Source organism: Botrytis byssoidea (genome assembly GCF_014898295.1).
Source record: "Botrytis byssoidea strain MUCL 94 chromosome Unknown BBYS_003, whole genome shotgun sequence".
Taxonomy (NCBI): domain Eukaryota; kingdom Fungi; phylum Ascomycota; class Leotiomycetes; order Helotiales; family Sclerotiniaceae; genus Botrytis; species Botrytis byssoidea.
This window is the reverse complement of record NW_024065844.1, coordinates 2,184,402-2,205,467: the sequence shown is the minus strand read 5'-3', so window position 1 is coordinate 2,205,467 and position 21,066 is coordinate 2,184,402. Positions and strand designations below refer to the sequence as shown.

The 21,066-nt window shown below is 42.1% G+C and overlaps 7 protein-coding genes across 7 annotated transcripts; 4 read left to right on the top strand and 3 right to left on the bottom strand.

Annotated features, from left to right (window-relative positions):
- Positions 1-1,046: 1,046 nt before the first annotated feature.
- EAE97_002079 (uncharacterized protein) lies at positions 1,047-1,425 on the top strand (the record flags this gene model as incomplete). The annotated part of the gene is made up of 3 exons (XM_038872590.1): positions 1,047-1,236; positions 1,298-1,317; positions 1,375-1,425. 3 exons carry the CDS (start codon positions 1,047-1,049, stop codon positions 1,423-1,425), a joined length of 261 nt encoding a protein of 86 aa, XP_038737148.1.
- A 451-nt stretch (positions 1,426-1,876) lies between these two features.
- On the bottom strand, positions 1,877-3,716 carry EAE97_002078 (uncharacterized protein; the record flags this gene model as incomplete). The annotated part of the gene is made up of 3 exons (XM_038872589.1): positions 1,877-2,984; positions 3,037-3,283; positions 3,335-3,716. 3 exons carry the CDS (start codon positions 3,714-3,716, stop codon positions 1,877-1,879), a joined length of 1,737 nt encoding a protein of 578 aa, XP_038737147.1.
- Positions 3,717-4,714: 998 nt separating this feature from the next.
- Positions 4,715-6,485, top strand: EAE97_002077 (uncharacterized protein; the record flags this gene model as incomplete). The annotated part of the gene is made up of 4 exons (XM_038872588.1): positions 4,715-4,883; positions 4,933-4,990; positions 5,077-5,823; positions 5,873-6,485. 4 exons carry the CDS (start codon positions 4,715-4,717, stop codon positions 6,483-6,485), a joined length of 1,587 nt encoding a protein of 528 aa, XP_038737146.1.
- A 1,292-nt stretch (positions 6,486-7,777) lies between these two features.
- On the top strand, positions 7,778-9,133 carry EAE97_002076 (uncharacterized protein; the record flags this gene model as incomplete). The annotated part of the gene is made up of 4 exons (XM_038872587.1): positions 7,778-7,846; positions 7,905-8,445; positions 8,535-8,729; positions 8,793-9,133. 4 exons carry the CDS (start codon positions 7,778-7,780, stop codon positions 9,131-9,133), a joined length of 1,146 nt encoding a protein of 381 aa, XP_038737145.1.
- Positions 9,134-11,227: 2,094 nt separating this feature from the next.
- On the top strand, positions 11,228-13,298 carry EAE97_002075 (uncharacterized protein; the record flags this gene model as incomplete). Its single annotated transcript, XM_038872586.1, has 10 exons — positions 11,228-11,368; positions 11,420-11,524; positions 11,587-11,715; positions 11,786-11,969; positions 12,025-12,108; positions 12,165-12,261; positions 12,313-12,427; positions 12,482-12,505; positions 12,559-13,064; positions 13,124-13,298. The coding sequence occupies 10 exons, from the start codon at positions 11,228-11,230 to the stop codon at positions 13,296-13,298; spliced, it is 1,560 nt and encodes a 519-aa protein (XP_038737144.1).
- Positions 13,299-13,849: 551 nt separating this feature from the next.
- Positions 13,850-14,239, bottom strand: EAE97_002074 (uncharacterized protein; the record flags this gene model as incomplete). Its single annotated transcript, XM_038872585.1, has 1 exon — positions 13,850-14,239. The coding sequence occupies one exon, from the start codon at positions 14,237-14,239 to the stop codon at positions 13,850-13,852; it is 390 nt and encodes a 129-aa protein (XP_038737143.1).
- Positions 14,240-19,318: 5,079 nt separating this feature from the next.
- EAE97_002073 (uncharacterized protein) lies at positions 19,319-20,858 on the bottom strand (the record flags this gene model as incomplete). The annotated part of the gene is made up of 2 exons (XM_038872584.1): positions 19,319-20,665; positions 20,778-20,858. 2 exons carry the CDS (start codon positions 20,856-20,858, stop codon positions 19,319-19,321), a joined length of 1,428 nt encoding a protein of 475 aa, XP_038737142.1.
- Between the last annotated feature and the right edge of the window lie 208 nt (positions 20,859-21,066).

The window sequence follows — 21,066 nt, the reverse complement described above, 5'->3', positions numbered from 1 at the left end:
GAGTATCCACAATTGATGAATTGAAATGATAGTGAAAGCAGTCAAGAGGCACAGCGCTTAAAACAAATTACATGAAGATCATTGGATGGTCAAGAGAAATCTACCTCGCGTCTAGACTTGTAAGGGTTTAGGAAAGCTACTAAGCATCTTGCTTGTAATTATGGGGTGATGTGATGTTGTCGTTCAAATTATTCGCGAGCCATTATCTATTATACTTTTTTTCACCCAGGTATATAATTAGATATTTCATAGACGAAATCATTCTAGTCCTAATAACGTAACATAAGGGAGTACCCGTCAATAATAAATGTCCAACATAAGATCTTTAAATCTCACATAAGATGAGACATCAGCACTTGACGAGCCGTTGCATAGCCGGCACATGTATTTGCGGCCCCCAAATCACAAGCAGAAACCGGAGCAAATCACCGTTCAAGTAGTTACGCAACTAGATACCGTTTATGGAGTTTACCGATACCAGTCATTCAACCCAGAGACTCAATAATGGGGTAGAGAGCTATTTCGTCAACGCTGTGAACGATAGTCGGTAAAGGCGCAGAATCAAAGTTGGGGGCCTATATTTACTGGGTCATTAATAACTGGGGCATTCACTGTGATGCGATTAATCACTGTGCCGGGGCTATATCTACTACCCACTACCCACTACCCACTACCCACTACCCACTACTCCGTACACTAAATTATCCACTGTGCTATAGGCTAGGCTACCCGCCCCCGCTCACGCACATGTGGCTTCGCTAAATTTACCATACGCCAATTCCCTCTATCCGTGCTCAGCCGTGTCCAGAGATGATCTGACATCTGATACCAACTAGGCTGTACCTGTTTGTTGCTAGGTATCTACATCATATCACAAGAAAGCCACGCCAAGTTTCTATTCGAAACGCCGTTTCTAAATCTGAGGAAACCTTAAAAAAGCCAGAGGTATAACAATAGATCAAATACTTAGTACTTTGCTATCATATCTGAAAAGGGTATTCTTTCCTGAACCCCATCCATACGCACGTAATTATACCTACTCCAAGATGCATTTCCCCGCTCTCCTCGCCGATGAGCGCCTCACCCAACTTCAACACTCAACTGCTACTTCCCAATACTCTGGTAGCTCCGAAGCCACACACAATTCTCCAATTCAGATATCGTGCATCGTTTTAATTATTCTCGGAATAGTTGCAAAGGCGGCATTCGCGGTTGAAAGTTTGGACTGGTTAGATTGTGAGTTTGTGATTTTTTTATGTTTGGTTATATGAAATTTTGACTAACTAAGATCTTTTAGATACTATACTTTGCGTTTTGGTATGTATTATGGCGACGAAAGCATTCGTAGATATTTGAAGCTAACACTAGTATCAGACGGGAATTTGGTATTCTCGAAGACGACCAACTACATATGTAGTTTTGTGAGTTTCGACCTAAGGGGGTCTTAACATTGGTATGGCGTTGATGCAGGCAGAAGGCAATATGGAATATCGCTACGATCATGGCTACGGTTTGGTTTTGGTTTTAGGTTAGGGTCTGGGTCTGGGTTACATTCTGATCTTTCATTGGCTGGATGGGCTGGATGGCAATAGGTCATAGGAACTGGGCGGACAAATTTGCATTTCGGATGGCGCAACAGGAATTACGAATTATGAATGAAACTACAGATCAACTGCATCACCATAGAGCAACATACAGAATGAAACGAAGAATTATGCTCATGAAATTTTATCTAATCTATCTGGTGAAAATTGGTCAAGGCAAAGCAAAGTCAATGTTTCTATCTGAAGATTCGCTCAAGGAATATATAGCATAGTAGAATTCATCTATTACATTATTAAAATCTTTATCTAGGTATCGATACACTTCATACACTTCAAACTTTCTCAGAACCAATGACACTGTTCATCATGTTCGAGTTTTCTAGCCCAACTGACTTCCCCTCGTCCTTTTCTCTTCTTCTCTCCTCTGCGACCTTTTTGAGGTTGAACCATTGCATTCCGCAAGCAAATGGCAAAGACAAACATGCTGCCGCCAAAGCGTAATACATTGCATCTCTAATAGCAATGGTGTATGCTTCTCTCAAGGCAGTCAACACAATCTCCGAGCCACCGGCTAAATCCTGTAAGCCACTGGCGCCAACTTTAATAACTGCTTCTGCTGATACAGCAGTGGTATGAGCTGGTACGCTGGTTTGTAGTCTTGACAGAAAGAGAGATTGTGCGATGGAGACAGAGACGGAAGAACCAATCTGATACATGAATACCGCAATGGCATTTCCAGTAGGAGCGTCTTCTTCACTCAAAACAATTTGCAGTGCGGTATATGGAAGCTGCTGTGCCATTCCAGTTCCCCATCCATTGATTACCATGTATGCAGCCCATTTGACCGTGGATGTGTTGGTATCAATCGTAGTAAGGAGGCCGGCACCGACCATTGCGATAATCGTTCCAAGAATCATATATGGAACGTAGTATCCCCATTTTGTAACCACAACTCCAGTAAGTGACAGGCCAATGATTTGAGGAAGGACTATCGCGATGAATCGGGTACCACTTTGGATTGCTGTAACACCTTGGATGGATTGGAAGTAAATGGGTAGATAATAGGCATAAACAAAGCTCATCATGCCAAATGTCATGAGGAATATGCTGCCCATGAGAATTGATCTTTGTCGAAGAATACGCAAGGGAATTGTGGCATGTTCGCCTCGTTTCCATTGTAGGATGCCGAAGGATATCATGAGTAAGCCAAAGCCAATGAATAGACCAATAACTTTGGATGATTTCCATGGCACAGTCTGCCCACCCCATTGCAATGCTAGAAGAAGGCAATATATGGCTCCGAGAAATAGTAGGACTCCGCCAATATCCATACGTTTCAATTTTGTTGGAAGATCTAAGGCACGGTTCGAATTTCGTACGCCTTTGATTCGAAAGAATAGTACGATAAAAACAAGTACAACAGCGCCCATAGGTACGTTACTATAATTTGGTTAGTGAATGTAGAATCTCAAGGATAAACAGAATCCATTACATCCAAAAGCACCATCTCCAGGAGGCTTTATCAGTGAAGACCCCACCGAGCACAGGGCCAATACACACGCTAATAGCAAAAGAGCTGATGACTATGCCTTGGTACATAGGCCTCTTTTCGAGTTCAACCACAAAGTTGACGATGGCCAAACTTCCTTGATAGATTCCCGCTGCACCGAAACCAAGAACAGATCGGCCTCCGATGAGAACACTGGAGGAAGGGGCTGCCGCACATAATATAGAACACACTATTTCATGTCAGATACCATTGAATCGACCCGCAAGGTGAAAGTACTTACATTCAAATAAAGCTATTGATCCCATGTAAACGATCTTAGGATCGAAGTATTTGTACAGGTTACCAAACAAAGGTTGGAATGCTGTAACGGTAAGAAGATATGCCGAACCATACCAGGCCACATCATTCAATGCATGAAAATCAGATGTAATTCTGGGAATTGCAACAGCAATAATATTCATATCCAATGCTAGAAGAAAGATTCCCAAGCATAAAGACCCAATGACAGCCGCCAGACGCCATGAGTGAAGAAAAAGCTCATCGGAATCGAATGTTTGGAGGCTTGCGGGGCTTGGAACATCCGTAATGGCCACAGCGCCCATATCTTTATCGATAGAGACAGTGTCCTTGCTGGACAGAGCTACGTCTTGATTCAATGTCATGGCTGGTAGATGATTCAGAACCACTTGAAGTCGTGAATGTTTCGTCTGGTGGCGTAAAATGCCTTTTGTATATGAGATCAAAGATGAATGTAAAACTTCAGCAATTTGGACCTCATGAATTTTGTCAACCCTCTACCCACCATTCTCCATTTTTGGTTGAAAAGAGATTGCATGGCATGGCATGGCATGAGTGACAAACAGCCTTCACCGTTTGCTCAGCGGGGGGGGGGGGGTGTTTTGCCGGATATCATGATTACCTCCAAAAATGTATAAGGCTTGACCACCTAACCCACCTAATTAGAGATGGTATCGCTTCTAGCTGATCTCAGCATAAGAGGCGAAGTTATGCTGAAGCCTGAGGGTAGACAATGTATATCCATCCGGCTTGGTACCTATCTCTCCCGTCATTTTGACACGCAAGTTATCTACGGGGCTACAATCATGCACTGTGGACTGTGGACATGGAATTCGACAAGGGGGAGAATTTTTAGACCCCCCTGTCACCTGATGTGACACTAAAATTTACTGCGCAGATTTTAGCTTCCAATATAAATTTGATGTGAAGAGGTGGTCAATGCAGAACAACCTTGATCTCGTAAAGTATGAACGACCGGGAAATGTCCCATTTGGGTAATGTCGCATCATGATAGTTCGTGATAGTGATTTGTGATTGAATCTCAAGGCAGATTCTCAATATCAAATTGACGCCTGGGTGATGGACCAATCTGGGGACCGCGCATCTGGAAATTTGAACAAGAACTCCATAGTACAATCAGCACTATGCGACTAGTATCGGCAAACTCCTGTCTTGGGGGCTGAATCTCTCATGTTCAACAGTGGAGGAGGCAAAAGTGAGGAAGTATATCTACTTATGTCGATCCTCTTGGGTCTCCAATTGAAGAGATCATCAAGCACTTCTTTCGTTTTCACCCGCATATCATCTTTGCTCCAGAAATTTTCAAGTCCACAAAGCTCTTCAGAGAGTAGACTATCTCACAATGTTTCTCAACGCAGCTTGGAGATTTGTATCCACAAGCGAGTATTCACAGTACTTCCTCGCAGCAGCACTATTCGGCACTTGGCTTCTCTCGTGGCGTTTGTGGAGATTCACCATTCGGCCATACCTTAGACCACAAGACCCCGTCGAACTTCCATATTGGATCCCAAGTAGGTGATCTTCTAATTGTCTACTTCAACCTTTACTAACACTATCTAGTTCTAGGACACAGTCTCAGCTTCTTCCAGAATTCTGATAGTTTGATTGAGCGTGGCTTGTACGTTAACGTTTTCATTTTCATCTTCTCAGTTGTCTTAATATGCTCATCTCTTCTGGAATGTAAGACTAATACCCGTATTTCAGAGACTATACTGGCAGAACTCACGAGCCCTTTGCACTTCAAGTTGCTTCGCAATTATTCTATATTGTCACAGGCCCCAAGGATGTCGCAGAAGTCTACAGGAATGTAGCCACCCTGAGTTGGGATGGTCACTTGTCTCAAATTCTTTCCAACTTTGGCTTCACTGGCAAAGCATTGAAGTTAGCATGGCATGTACCCATTCCTGGAGACAAATGCTATATGCACAAAAATCCAGTCAACCCAAAGCAATTGTCTCTCGTCAAACTCATTGAGGAAGTTTACATTGCACAATTACTCCCTGGTGTGCACATGACCGAAATGTCAGAGAAATTCATCGTGTCACTAAAAGACTCCCTCCAACCACCAAAAATGGACTTTTGTACCTTGAGCAGGAATGGTCTCACTCGCCGGGTCTCATTGAAAGCTCTTTGTCGATCTACCCTTGTGGAAGCCGCAACCTTTTCCATGTTCGACAAAGCTCTCCACAAGCTCAATCCAGATATTGTACAGCATATGTTGGACTTCAATGATAGTGCCTGGATGGTTTTCTTTGGTCTTCCCGAGATATTCTCAGCCAAAGTAGCCAAAGCCCGCAAAACAATGCAAAAGACAATGGCTGAATTTGCTCGCCTTCCAGAAAAGGAGCGTGAGGGTCAAGCTTGGGGAATTGGGACGATTTTAAAGGCACAAGAAATTGTTGGTATTGATATCGAGAGTAGAGCTTGCATGCTTTTATTGATCTACTGGGCGTAAGTTTATTGATTCCTATGTACAAGAATAACTCCTAACAAACAATAGTGCAAACTCAAATGAGTACAACATCTCCTTTTGGCTTATTGCTCATCTTGTTTACAACGTACCTCTTATGGAGCGAGTTCGCGACGAATTGGAAGCAGGCTGGAAGGACGGCGAGCTTGACATCAAATATCTATGTGCCAATTCTCCCAATCTTGATGGTGCATTCCAAGAATCACTACGCTTGAACGGAGGTGCCATGATGAGTCGTCAAGTCAAACAGCCAACCATGATCGGTAACAAGCTAATGCAACCTGGATCTAATGTTCTCATGCCTTCCCGACAACTACACATGAACGAAAGTGTCTGGGGTCAAGATTATAAGAACTTTGATGCAGAGAGATTTGTTAGAGATAAGGGCATGCTGAAACATTCTTCTTACCGCCCATTTGGCGGTGGAATCAGTTACTGCCCTGGGCGTGTTATGGCTAAGGAGCAGGTTTACGCTTTTGTTGCTATCATTTTCAGAAGATTTGATGTTAAGTTGGCACCTGGGATAAATGGAAAATTCCCGGTCTTGGATGAGAGCACACCTTCGCTCGGAATTACAGGTCCAGTGAAAAACATGGATGTGTTCATGGATTTGACCGAAAGGGAGAAGTATAATCTATACTGAGAGGGACGATTAGGAACGATTCAATGAGGGGGTTTCATAAGATGCTTGTTACAGCTTCTTCTCTGTTTTATGTACATATTTTTAACAACTTTTTGACCGCCGAGAGGAACAATTGAATTTCATCAAACAATTAATTTTTTTCCTTAATGCCATACTGATAATGAGATTGCTGTATTATACTTGACTAATCGAGTTTCTCTGCGTCATTGATTTGCGTTGAAAGTTCTTCCACACTATGACATGGCTTTAATGTAACATAGAGTGATACAGCACGCGAGAGCGTTAGAAGGCCATCATTTGTTGCGTCTCGTTTAGATGCCATTCTAGACGTCGGTATTAAGCGATTGAATATTATTAGTCAGGGAATCTGCCAGACGAACGGGCCGCTCAAGTATCGACATCATTCATACACATGCGCGGGTAGGATTGGATTGTGAACCCAGCGCAACGGTTCCTTCAAAACCATGGTACCTCAAGCCCAAAACTTTGTTCTTTAATGATAGGCTTTCACAAACATGGCACAATCTTCACAAATCGTGCTACCGACGATTAAAATTCTCCGCATGCGAATTATGCGACATACATGGTGGTATCACACTCAACCATGCTTGGACGGAGCTAGACCCAAATTAGGCAGGTGAATTTTTGGCCTATGTGATTGCACAAATTAGACGCACTGGCCACAAGGCACACGTCGATCTCACATCCAGGCGGTTGGAAATGAGAATTAGACACGCTTCCTCCGTGACTCCTCCTGTCACAAATCTCGATAAGCATATAAATAAAGAATTGGCAGAGCGATACTGTGTGATGGTAATTTTTTAAATCTGTGACTAGTGAAACCAAGGATCTGGAGGGGTATTCACGACCAAACAGGGTAATGAGCTCGGCGGCTAACGCAATTGGGGTCTCTACAGGCTTTGGCCGTGAGATAGACGACTGACCATGAGATTCTTGCAGAAATTTTGGCAGAATGTATTGCGAAAACTACGACCTTACTAATTTAGGGCTTACCTTGCAGTAACAAACGCATGGCACAGTGGGCAGATTCAATAGAACTTACGGAGACCCCATCCTAAAAGGCTGTGATGAAAGAGATCCCCACCTCTGTGCCCCCATCCTTATTTGATTTCCATGTGGCATCTCTGTAACCAGTGGCAGTAGATAAGCACTACGTTTGTCCATGTTCGAGAGTTTAAAACGCAAGCTTTCTTCTTTTGTACCGTGGGCAATCATCCTCCACTGATTCAGTATAGACAACCAAGTTACTCAAGGTTTACTCATTATACACCATGTCTACTTCTAATTCGGGCTCAGTGGCCACTGTTGAGCCAACAAAGGTTGATATGAAAACCTTCCTGGTACGTGCACTTGTTGTATTCACGGATGCTGGGGAAGCCTCAACTAACAACCATTCAGGGTGTCATCTGGGGAGGTTTCGCAATAGCTGCAATTTGTATGGCCTTACGAACATTCTCTAGAATTAAGAGCTTCAAAAGCCTCTATAACGACGATATTTTTGCCTTTCTGGCCTTAGCTCTCGCACTTGCCAGTGCAATACTATGGCAGATTCATGCCCAAGCAATGTTCGACCTCATGGCCGTGTCAGCTGGGATCAAAATGCCTGGAGCGGATTTCGTTACCAACAGTGAGGCTTATTCCAAAGCATCTGGAGTCGTCATCATCCTCTTTTACTCCACTTTGTGGTCTGTCAAGTTCTCCTTCTTGCTCTTTATTCGACGACTTGGATCCCATGTTGCAAAGGTTGAATTCCTATGGTGGCCAATCACTATTTTCACTATCTGCACCTACTTTGCTTGCATTGGAACAATTCAATATCATTGTTTGTTTGTCCCATTGACTACAATCGAAACAAAATGTACAACAGACTCTGCGGTAGACTTTCAACAAATCACTTTGAAGTTAAACTGTGTTTGGGATGTGGTCTCCGATGCTTTGAGTAAGCTCACTTTCCCTTTCCTTTCCTTTCCTTTCCTTTCCTTTCCTTTCCTTTCCTTTCCTTGTCTTAGACTTGACTAACCTGCATAGTTATGATCATTCCAATCAGTATGTTGTGGGGTACACAGATGAAGATGAAGAGAAAGATCACTTTCGGTATCATCTTCTCTCTAGCCCTTATCACAGTCATCTTCGCCATCGTGCGAACTACAGTTGTTAGTTCATTGACCCGAATGCCTGATACCTCTTGGCTCTACATGTGGTCAGCCATTGAGACTACAATTGGTAAGTTAATTCTCTAAAACAATCCTTTTTGAATCGTTAAGCTAACTTAAATTTCTCTTCCAGCCATTGTTGTTGTCTGTCTTGCCTCTATTCGCGGTCTCTTCTCAAAGGAAGAAAATGTCAAGCCATCCAAATATACTCCACCAAAGAGCTCCGAAATCTACCCCAAGAACAGCAGAAAAAATAGATTGAGGGTAACACTTGATACATTTACCGGTCGAGACAGCTATATGCGAACGGGGGATTCGAAGAACAGCCAGAGTCCTACTGACGGAGGAAGCAGTGTAACAAGCGAGCAAAACATTCTTCCATTGGATAATGTCAGGGTCAAGCAGCGATATGAGGTTACTCATGAGCTCGCGACGACACCAGAGCGCGAGAGAACTTATTATGAACACGTTTAGTTCAATTTCAATGTTTTATATATTGTATGGTTTATGGGTTATGTGGGAATGATTGGCAGTTGGGGAAAGGATTATAACATGCGTAACGGATTCATTACGAATTTCTTAGGGGCTTGGGTTGTTCTGTATTCATTTTAAAATTTTAGATAGCAAATACCCAGATTCTTGATTCTTTTACATATGATTCTCATCTTGGTCCTCGATTTTCGAAATGTCACAGTGATCGGATTATTTCTTGGTCCATCAGTGGATGAATAGCCTAGTAGAACACTTCTCAACTTTTAAAAATCTTCGACAAATTCATTATTCAATCATTTGATACCAGAATCTATTTTATGATTGTTCAATTTTAAGTAAACATTACGATTATTCCTAAGATATATCGATCAAATTTATCATGAGATGTTTCTAAATCTATTCTTGGAGTGACCCTTCCGTCCGTATACCTACTGGTGGTCTTGCCATAGATAAATAATCACACCACAATTTGCCCCAGAATCTTCAATCGACTCCTCCCTCTCATATGTTTACACTTCGCAGGGAACACCTATTCTGGAAATCTTTTCGAAAGAAAATCTAACAGCATCATTTTCCTTAGAATCATTCCAAGTAATGCTGTTGGAGAATATCCGCACCCTACGAAGAAATCCCGGGCGCATGCATACCCCGCATACCCTGGTTTAAAGCACCCCTGACCTGGCCTAGGCTAGATGCTTGCTTGGTGAATTCAGCTCGGCTAGACTCACAGCACAAAAACACAGAACCGCTTTTCTAAACGTTCGCTAACCTGAGCTGTTTGAGATGTTTACGAGGGCTGATTAAACAGAAGTGCAAGGAACTGCTGATCACTGATCAGCAATTTCAACTTAAATGCTGATTTTAGAAATCAATCCCTTCAATGTTACTTCAAACGTTCTATGTATAGTCAAGCTATCAAGGTAGTGCAACTATGCAATGCAACCACGTCGCCACGCCACGCCAGTCATCCCACTCTTACATAACATGTACGCTACAGATTAATACCTGTATGATGAGAAATAATATCAAATGCACCAATGCTGCAATACCAGTGTTCAGTCCCTGTCCCCACGCTATGTCGACGTACGTTATACCCATTGCAACCATACTTTTATATCTGAAAGGGGATTGGATACACAGGATAGAGTACCACTGCTAACTGCTACGCTGACATATTCTTCACCATGGGTAATTTGACTCCTTTGAAGAACATCGTTTCCCAACCCTGACTATGAAAACCCAGTGCCATATTCTCCACCACACTTTTTAATTACCCCTGAACGTCAAATAACACATTAGCCGCACGTGGCACCAGACAAAAGATATTCCATTCGATATTTATTTCGACCAACGATATTTCATCCCACTGTGATGACATCCAAGTTGACGGGTTTCACGGTACATAATCTCTCCAGGTTAGAATCCTCCGGTAGAAGATGTGCGCAATTTCCAGGAACATGGTCGAGATAAATCGATTGCGCTTAATCGATGCGCACACACACTAAAACATATTTCACACGCCGAGAGTTTTTTTATCGCACTATCGTAGGCTTCAAGATACTTCATGCAACACGGATCAAATTCATCCCAATGGTACGAACTTTTTCTCCACTAAAACCTCGCGAATTTCTTAAAACGGGCTGACTACCGAAGCTATATTTCATGCTCTGAGCAATCCGCCCCGCCTATCGAATTGTTATGCCTGTTTAGGGTGAAGGAACGATTAAGTTTTAATAAACTGTCTATCTAATGGAATATGTCGGAGTTTATGGTGCTTCCGGCACTGATGTGACTTAATATCACAATCGGTTCATCACTTGTAAAAGTTGGCAGCGGCTATTTCTATCTCACCGCCGTCGATTGTATGTCTGCTATCGCGGCACGGCTTAGAGTAAGGTAAGGTAATTTCATCTGTTCTGCCTGATGTGAAGTCACAATTTTACGCCCCCACCCTTCCCAATTAGGGAATTGGTTCTTCGGAATCAAATTCGAACATTTGCCACGCAGTATACATCTGGTTCTCTTCTCGTGATCTTTCGTGTCGGCCATCTTCATACCGCGACTCGTATCATCAAAATGCTCCAGGAGCTTTTTGACCTAGCTCGCTCTCAAGCGGGCGCTTGGAGAATAACCTCAGAGGTGGTATTTGACACTTGTGTAATTTTGATCATTTTGAATAGACTTTATGTCACAGCATCTATTTACCGCAATCGTCCTGTAAGTCCTCCCCCATCTTCTCATGATGTCAACGATCACTAACTTGGATAGCGTAACATACTCATTTCTGGACCTAAGTTGCGTTGGGGAAAATGGTTGAGCAGCATAAAATATGTTCTCAGTGCTCCAGATATCATCCAGCAAGCATATGATCAGGTACTGAACTCTGATATCCCAATATCAAGTCTATTTCCGATCCAAAACTAACTGGATTGTAGGCCAAAGGAGAACCATTTGCCATTCCCGCTCTCGACGAGTATCAAGTCTTTGTGTCATCTGAGGCACACATCGCGGAGGTAAATGAGAGTTCTCAAGATCATTTGTCCCTACATGATGCTATGGAAGATGTATGTCTTCTCCGTCTTCTTTGAGAAAAAGTTACTTGTGCCATGAGGGTTGAGCTAATGTGATGTATAGCGAGTCAAAGCGAAATACACATTTTATGGATTTGAGACAGGAGAAATTGATCCTCATGACACTATACCAGGACGTGTTCTTAAGTTCCTTCTGAGAACAAATCAACCCGCTCTGAGACCCAGGATTCAAGAAAAGATTGAGGAAGCTTTTAGTAAAGTTTTGTCAAAAGGCAAAGCTGTCAATGGTAGCGAACTCAGTGGAAACTACTTAGGAGAAATTGCTCTGCTAACTTGACCTAGATTGGACTTCAGTTTCTGTCTTAGGCTTGTCTGAGGCTATCGGTTTGAGAATAAATTGTCAAGTGCTTGTTGGAGATGAACTTGGTGCGTCTATACGCCGGGATTTTGTTTGATGTTTAGTTTCACTAACGAATATCTAGCTAACAACCAAGATTATGTTGATGCCGTATTACGATACTCGAACGATGTTATTCTGTCTATGGAATTCTGTCGTTACATGCCTGCATTCATCATTCCGTGAGCACCCCATTTTCTGCACTCTGAAATGTCCAATTCTGATCTTTTTAGATACGCCTGCCCCGCAATCATGGCTTGGAGTGGTGCAATGAAAAAAATAGCCGGGCATATCAGACCTTTGGTTATCCAACGTCTCAGAGATATCGAGGAGAAGAAAACTTTACCCGTAAGCTATCATGGAGAATTTTCAAAAAGTGCTTGCTAACCTTGTCAATCACAGTCTGACTGCATAACATGGGTCATTGTAAGAATTTCAATTTCCATACTGTCTGGCCGAAAATTACTAATCTCTTCTAGGAATCATCCACAACCCCCCGCCAACGCACCGTAGAGCGTATCGTACAGCAAATGATTGCCCTCACTTTCGCCTCCGCCCATCAACTTCCTCTAGTCTTGACTTTCACAATTTACAACCTCTGTCTTCACCCAGAATACATCGAACCACTCACTGAAGAGATCCGCTCCATGCTATCCTTACCCGAGGAAATGCAGTACAAGAACATGCCTTTGATGGAATCTTTCCTCCGCGAATCAGCTCGTGTGAACCCATTAGATGCTCTTTCTATCCAACGTAAAGTTATGAAACCATTCACTTTCTCAAGTGGTGAAACGATTCCGCAAGGGAATATTATTGCGGTGCCTCAGGATGCTTTGATGAAGAGTCCGAGGTATTACAATGATCCGGAGACTTTTGATGGTTTCAGATTTGTATTACCGGAGGATAGAGGGAGAGAGGAACCCAGGATGAAGTATACGGATGTTAGTAGTGGATTTCCATTTTGGGGAGCTAGTAAGAAAGCTTGGTGAGTAAATCGATATTTGATTCGTTTTGAAGATGGTGCAAGAACTAACATCTCCCTAGTCCTGGCCGTTGGTACGTCAGCGCGTCATTGAAACAAATTTTGGCGCACTTGTTGACCAACTATGAATTTAAATTGGCGGATGATAATAAAGCACTTACCATGGGATATACCACAATGGTGATACCAAGACATGGAACGAGAGTCTTGTTGAGGAAGCTTGAGAAGAGTGGATAGATGGTAATGAATAATACGGTAATATGGAAATCTACTCATACTTGGGTTGGATTCACTTCTTTCTGTATATATTTGGCAACCGGAATTTATTTAATCTGGCAGAAATTTTTTCAATGACTGAGACTTAGCTATCTACACTATACACATTTGGAAATAATCTAAGGTGCCCTGCATTAGATGATAAATAAGTTGCATAAATGTAAAACTAAAGAGCTTTGCAGCCGGAATCCCATTTGTATTCCTTTTGTCCCGATTCACCAGAAGATATATAGCCATTGTCCTTGATTTTTATTTGATTTTTAAGTCAAATATAAAATATCAATACGTGGTTTATTTTTGTTTTTGTGAGGCATTCGTCATATCCGAAGATCAATCATATGTAATCAAAACTCCAGATTATCTCTTTCAAACTCCTACTTTTCCTAAAGTTGAATATATCCGACCCAACTGAGGTCTGGGAACGAGGAGAAACTGAACAATCCATAACTTATACTCCTGTCCATCAATCAACGATCATTCCTGTTTTGCTAAGATTAAATGGATACGAAGAATTACAGTTTACCATCCAGCGTTGGTCTCGCCCCATTATCAAGTTGTCCTTTACCGCAATTTCCATTTCCTACCATATCAGGAGATAGAGTGTTCCGCTTAGGATCTGCACGAAAGACATAGCGAATCCCAGAGGGATCGCAAATACCATCTGTAGCTTCATGCGTAAAGCAAGTCACTGCAGGACCAGGATTGGCAGTCGTATCTACATTGTAGTAATGTCCAACGCATGTAGATGACTGTGCACATATGGCACAGCAGTTGTATGGTTTCACATAGGGATCCGCTATATATGTCCAGTGAAGCTGGAGGCTGGACGGACCATAGCTAGGTAGGGAGTAGTCAATGGTAGCCCCTCCCACGATCGCTACGATGTTGTTTTCCTGGCACATATCAGCTCTTTTTTATCTGAAACCATATATAGACAGATTTGATTAATGATCACGTAGTTAAAAATCACCTGGTCAAACGAGCAACAGATTTCAGCACATCCAATGATAATTCTCCCAATACTGGTTTGCTCCATTACGATCCTAAGCTTGAATGCTGGTAACTCGGGTGTTCAATAGTCCGGACTGCAGTCCAACAATGATGATTGTCAAATCCCCGAGATCGATTAGAATACTCAAACCATTTGGGATGTTGAATCTGATTCGAACATTGAATTATTTTCCAATTTCTAATCGCTCTTGAATATTCAAAAGCAAATATCTTTGGACTGCAGTCCGAAGTGCTGGATATACTGTCAACTAGTTGTCGTCTATTATTTGTTAGTCGCAGCTCAAGGTCGAGAAAATATATGAATATAGCACAACCGCGCTCCGAAATTTCACTTTCTTTGGACGAACACACTCCAGAACAGCGGAAAGAAATAGAGCTAGTGAATTTATGATCATGATATCAAGAGTTCTCAAGTGACTGGCAAGGCGAAAAGAAAATAGCGTGATCATTTATTAACGAGCACTCTTTCGGTCAACGTTGAAATTATCTCTGTACTTCTACAAACTCTTGATAAGCACTTTCAGTAGCATCGTTGCGTTCAAAACGTCCTCCCCCTGATAAAGCCAATATCGACGCAACCTTACTTCCAATGGATGCCTTGTGTGGCCTTTGTCTGCCATAGCAGCAGCTAGAAGATTTAATACCTGAATCCGCCTAGATGTGCCAAAATTGGACACAAAATGGAGATCCACTCCTCTAAATGACATTTCCGGTCAACAGAGAGATGATGAATGTCAAGAATTTGTCGATTGATTTCCACTTGGATTACTTGATCAAAATAGTACGCAAAGACAGACTTCTATTCCTCCTTGTCACTTTCCAATCACCCTTATTCCTTCGTTGGCTCTCCATGGAGTTTTCTTCCCCTATATGAAAGTTTTGTCCTCTGCCCCTTGGCCTTTACCCTACATATATGTGCAATCTAAAAGCATCGTCACATCATGATTTTTAATTTCCATAACACTTCAATCTGTAACGTATTATATCAATATATATCAATATTTCTATCGCTCAACACACAGACAAGTCTCGACAATAAGAAAAGGGGTAGAAATGACAACAATTCATGCCGTAATCCCAAAGTGTAGAATGGCAACAAGTCCGCCGATTTACGTCTGACGAGAACAACAACTTCCAGATCTTCTTCAATACAAGAGATGCGCAAAGCTTTGTTCATGCAAATGGGAGATAACAAGTTTCTGGCTCCCTTGTCTTCAATCTCCAAAAAGCAGAAGAGAATTTGTTCCGTCTCGTTTTCTTAGGAACAGATAGTAAAAACCTAGCGGGAGCATCTAAAGCATCATCTAGATTCAGTCAGCCAAATGAAGACTCTAAGCAAGATGGTAGTTATCTCTAACTCCTGAGACAAAGAATCATAATCAAGGAGCGACAACGAAAAAAACATTGAAAACTCTCAAAAATGGCAGTCATAACATCAATAACAGTACCATTGAGATTGCAAGTCTATTTGCAGATCGGCGTCAAACCTCTCTCACTCCTTTGACTTATCTCGAAGTATCAACAATTGAAGCAGCGAAGAGACAATTAGTCCTCGGATTCCTCGACTCCATGACTAGAAATTTCAATGGGGTGCAAAATGATCAAAAAAGACGAACTTAAATACCAACTTCCCTCCACTCCAAAATACTAAGAGATCAAAACAACTATCTGAACTTTATTATGGACTATCTTCTCTTCTCTCCCTTGAACTCTTCCACTCTCTCTACTCCTTGAACCATACCTCTAAACCTATTCCTCCCGGTCTCATTCTTGTATTTCCACATGTTTTTACAAATTCCCCCAATACACACCTAGATATTCCTTTCTCTACAAACACACAATTGCACCGAGCTTTTAAGATCACTAGGGAAGGAAAACACAATTGCATTACCATGCTACTCTTCCAACTTGCTCGTATAAGATATGTAAACTGTGTCTCTAGATGCAAGATATATATATTCTGGTTGAAAAGAGATGTGTGATAGAGATGGCAATGGCAATGGCAATGGCAATGGCATAAAAACAGTAGCATTGACAAATGATGAGAGTGGACAGAGCTTCAACGGGCGATTGATGTCTAGAAGAAATGCAGAATCAAGAAATGAATACAACAGCAGTAGAAATACCAACAGTAGCAACTTCAACCACATCGATATTTATATTCATACTCCTCACTCTTATTATTTTAGCTCACAGTCTCTACACAAATATCCACTTATCTTCTCTTTTCCCCAAGTCCATCCAAAGTAACAAAACACAACACAACACAACAGAAAGTGCACCTCTTGTTCTTTATCGCCGCCTGCGAGCCCAACACAACTACAGAACCTCAAAACACTAGCTTTGAGGTTCTTTTATAGAAAACCAGGTGAAACTTCCTGAGTTCTCTGCATCTACCACGTGACACCTACATACCAATCGCAGAATGTACGATATTCCAATTCAGAAATGAACAATCGTAACAAGAACGAGGATATTTGCAGGCTTTAAAGTTGTAGTTATACTCACCAACCTCCATACCATAAAGCACATCACCAATAATAACCCACCAAGTGAGTATCCCAAACAAGCCAAAAAAAGAGGAAAGAGCAACAGCAAGCACACCATTCAAAATCCCTCAATCACAACAACTACTTCATAATAATCTCTCCCGCAAACTTCCTTACAAACCATCATATACATACACTACATACATACAAATATAGCACAACCCAACCCCCCAACTTCAAAACTCCACAATACATACATACATCACTCACCTAACGATCCCATAAAAAACCCTCCCATTTCTTTCCGTCTACTTCTCAACACACAATCGACATCAGAATGCCAAACAAGGAAGTCAGATCCTGAATAACACTTCTCCGCCCTCTCACATTCATCCCGATTTGCCAGCCATAAATACCCAATGTAGAGAAACTGGAGTTCGAGAGAGTACCCTCACGACAACGACAACAGTAAAAAGTCACGATCTAAATGCACAACAACAGCAAAACAAACAGCGCCCACCAAAAAAAACCTAACCTCAAGAACATCAACGATGATAGCAGAAACGTATTACAACGAGAATAAAAAAATGAATGGCACTCACTCACCCCAATCTCCACCTCATCTCATCCCACTTCGTGTAATCCGCACATCAAACAAACCACAGAATTCCTGATATCAATCGAATATTTGAAAACATCAGTCTGTTGCATCTCGGTCTCCCCATCGTTTGTGAGAATTGTCTCCTGCCAGCCGCCACAATATTAAGAAGAGCAGGAAACATACAGTTTACGTATTTATATCCCTGCCTCCTTCTCTACCACACTTTCCCCATCAAACTCCGTCCCTCCCCCCACCAAGACAAGAAACCCCCGTCATTCCACCAAGAGATCCACAAACGCACTAGAAACTAAAGAACCGAAACCCCATTCCCAAACCTCTCCCCCCCTCAAAACGCACAAAAATACTAACCCCCCATCTCGCACCCCCCAGCAAGCCCGCACAGCTCCAAAATCCTCTTCTTCATACCACAAATATACACCTCCACCTACACCCACGCAACCAAAACCGCACACAGCACGGCACTTTGATAGCCGCTGAGAAATATGATGTAATAGATATATGTGATCCCCTTTCCCGAACTTCGCAATATGACTTAACATGAGAGGATAGAAATAAATAAGTAAGATTGTAACGCAATGCAATGCAATACCCCTACAGGACACAGAAACAGATATGTAAACGTGACGCTTGGCAATGTAGGGAGCGAGAAAGAAATTAGAAAGATTAGGGTGATCATGGTAATGGCGATGATGTTGACAAAAGGAGAACTTTTGAGGGGAGAAAAAAGACTATTGTATTGATTGATTGATTGATGTATTTGAAGAATAACAGTGCTAGCTTCCTCCTCAACCCTCCAGCCCTACTCAGTCTTCAGAAACAGCCTCACAACACAACCCTCGAACCCTCAGCAGCCCTCAACCACCTCCCCAACCCCCAAGCACCCCCCCACACTATCCCACACACTCTCACCCCTCCTCACCCCTCATTTTCCATCCCGCTCCTCCTCTCCTCCAGAAACCCCTACCACTCATCTCCAATCCCCGGACTATCAAGATTATCAAGATTATCAACATACAGAACTAATCCAGCAAACCACGTACCAAGAGATCTATACCATATACACGTCCGTACATATATACCCTCGCTCACTGATAAATACTCTCCTCATTACATAAGCGCTTGCTTCTCAACTCGCATGCCTAGCACATTGAGCAATTATTCAATTCAAACCACACACCCCAGCCTCTTATAGATCCACCCAGGTTCATAATACTATAATCCTCATCACCACACTCTCCACAAATAAATCCTCCTTCACAGCGCAGCTCATCACAGCACAATAAAACAAAGTAAATAACGATTTAACAAACCCTTATTGGAAACTCATCCAACCGTACTCATAAGTAAAGTATATTGTATTATATTCCCCTTCCTTTCCTAGTTAATGGGTATATCCCCTCCTTCCCCATTTTCACATCCCATCAACCCTTCCCATCATAAATACAAAGAGGTGAGTCGTCCAAGACGAAACGTGAACCAAAGAAAACTAAAATAAAATAAAAACGAAAACGAGATAATGCAACGCCGAATGTATACCCCCAATGCAATCCCGATACATTTTCAGCACCGGTAGCAATGTAAACACCATACCTCAGGTATATTCTTCCCCCGTAACGTCTGTGTATATGCATATTTGAATGCTGAACATAGAAGTAAGAAGTGAGAAATGAACGCCAGCCATATGCATGTATGTTACCCATTGGAATCCTGTTCCCCATCAATGCCTTTCAAATGTTCATCCCACCATGGTCTTACACTAAGGAACTCATGAGTTCTCTTTTCTCTCTATCGTAGCCCATCCTTGACCACTCAAATTCAACGCCCCCCATACACCTTCCTCCTTCATTTCACGAACCCCCTCAATTTGGACTAGACAAAGTCTGACTACTCTCAGATTTCTCATCCGCACCCCAATCCCTATCTCTCTCCCTCTCTCTTTCTCTCTCTCTATCCCTCTTATGGGCACTCAAAGTTCCACTCCCATTCCCATTCTTGATCTTTTTTCTGTCCCTCTCTCGATCCTCATCCATTGGTAACGAACCTGGTTTTAGCACTGGTGTCGAACTACCACTCCCCGGTCTTCCCAATAATAATTTCTTCTTCTTTTTATCGCTCAACCCAGCAATACCAAGACCACCACCGTCCTTATTTTTCTTGACTATCCCCGCCCCCGCTTTATTAACCAACAGTTTCTTCTTCGGTTCAATACTAGTTCTTCGTCCATATTCACCATCTCGGTCATCATCTCCTGAATCATTATCATCATCGCTATCCGGTCTTTTGTGTTCGAAACTTAGATTTGAGGAGGAAAGTTGTGAAGGTGTTTTTGTCATTTTCGGAGCTTTGAGTTTATTCTTCAGAATAATTCCACCCGAGCTACCTGGTTTCTTCAAGAATTTCTTCTTCTTTTGTGGAGAATCGGATTCGAAATCTGGATCATCGGCTGCTTCGCGTTTATTAGGACTACCTCTCTTTCCTCCATTGGGTTGTGGCGTTGCTTGTCGACTTAATGGTGGTGTGCCATTTTGACTATTGTTTCCCGTACCCAATCCATTTCCATTGATTTTGAAGGCAGCTGCTCTTGCGGAATCTCTTCCTCCACCTCCAATACATTTCACCATATGATTGTTCATTCGCTTAATCGGTAAGAATGTATTGCAATTGTGGCATTTGGCGTGTGGGAAAGAAATTGGTTTCGCAGGTCCTTCATCTTCACCATCCTGACTATTTGGAGTCCCTTCTTTCTGTTGTTGTAGTAAAGGATTGATCATATCCTTCTTCTTCTTTCCCCTCCCTGGTCCTTCTGGCACATAAGTTTGACCATAAACATCATGCCATGGTTTCTCAATGAAAGGCTTCTTCTTGCAGAACTCCTTTCCTGGAGGAGGTTTCCTTGCTCCCACTCCATCTGTAGGTTGTAAAAGTCGAGGTAAACCACACTTTGCGCAAATAATCTCATCGACCAATTCTAATGGATTGCCTTTTAAGAAAACTTCTTTATTTTCCCACTTCGCAGCGTCGGTTTCTATGATTTGATTTGTGTTCCAAGAAGTAGGATCGTCTATTGAATCAGGATTGGTTTCTGCGACTTTTTGTTCAATGGCGATAGCAGCAGAACATGCCTTTGCTATTTTCTCTTCACGATGAGTTTGTAAGACTATATCGTGAATGATATTGTAGAAAATATCATCAAGTACAGAATTTGTCTATTGCAGAATGTCAGTAAATTGGTAAGTAAGCAAGGCAACAATCAAGTTTTGCTTGTAAAAAGGTGAGGTGCAGTAAGGCAAGGGAAAGTTAATGAAAAAGGATGATTACAAGTTTTCCCATAGTATCAATTTCTTCATCTTGGCCAGCGATTATTATACCAGACTGAGGAAACTGATCGTTGGCAGACATATTGAAGAAGTATTTGCCCGTTGGTGGAATGGTTTATCTTGAAATAAATTGAATTTCTCGAAAACCCCAAGGCTGACGGAATTGTTAAATTGGAGGGGAACTTGGGGAGGAGGTTTGGAACTATAGATGAAAAGAAATGATTGGAAGATCTCTCTCTCTCCCTCTCTCTTCTCTCTCCTCTCTCTCCTCTCTCTATCTCTCCTTCCTT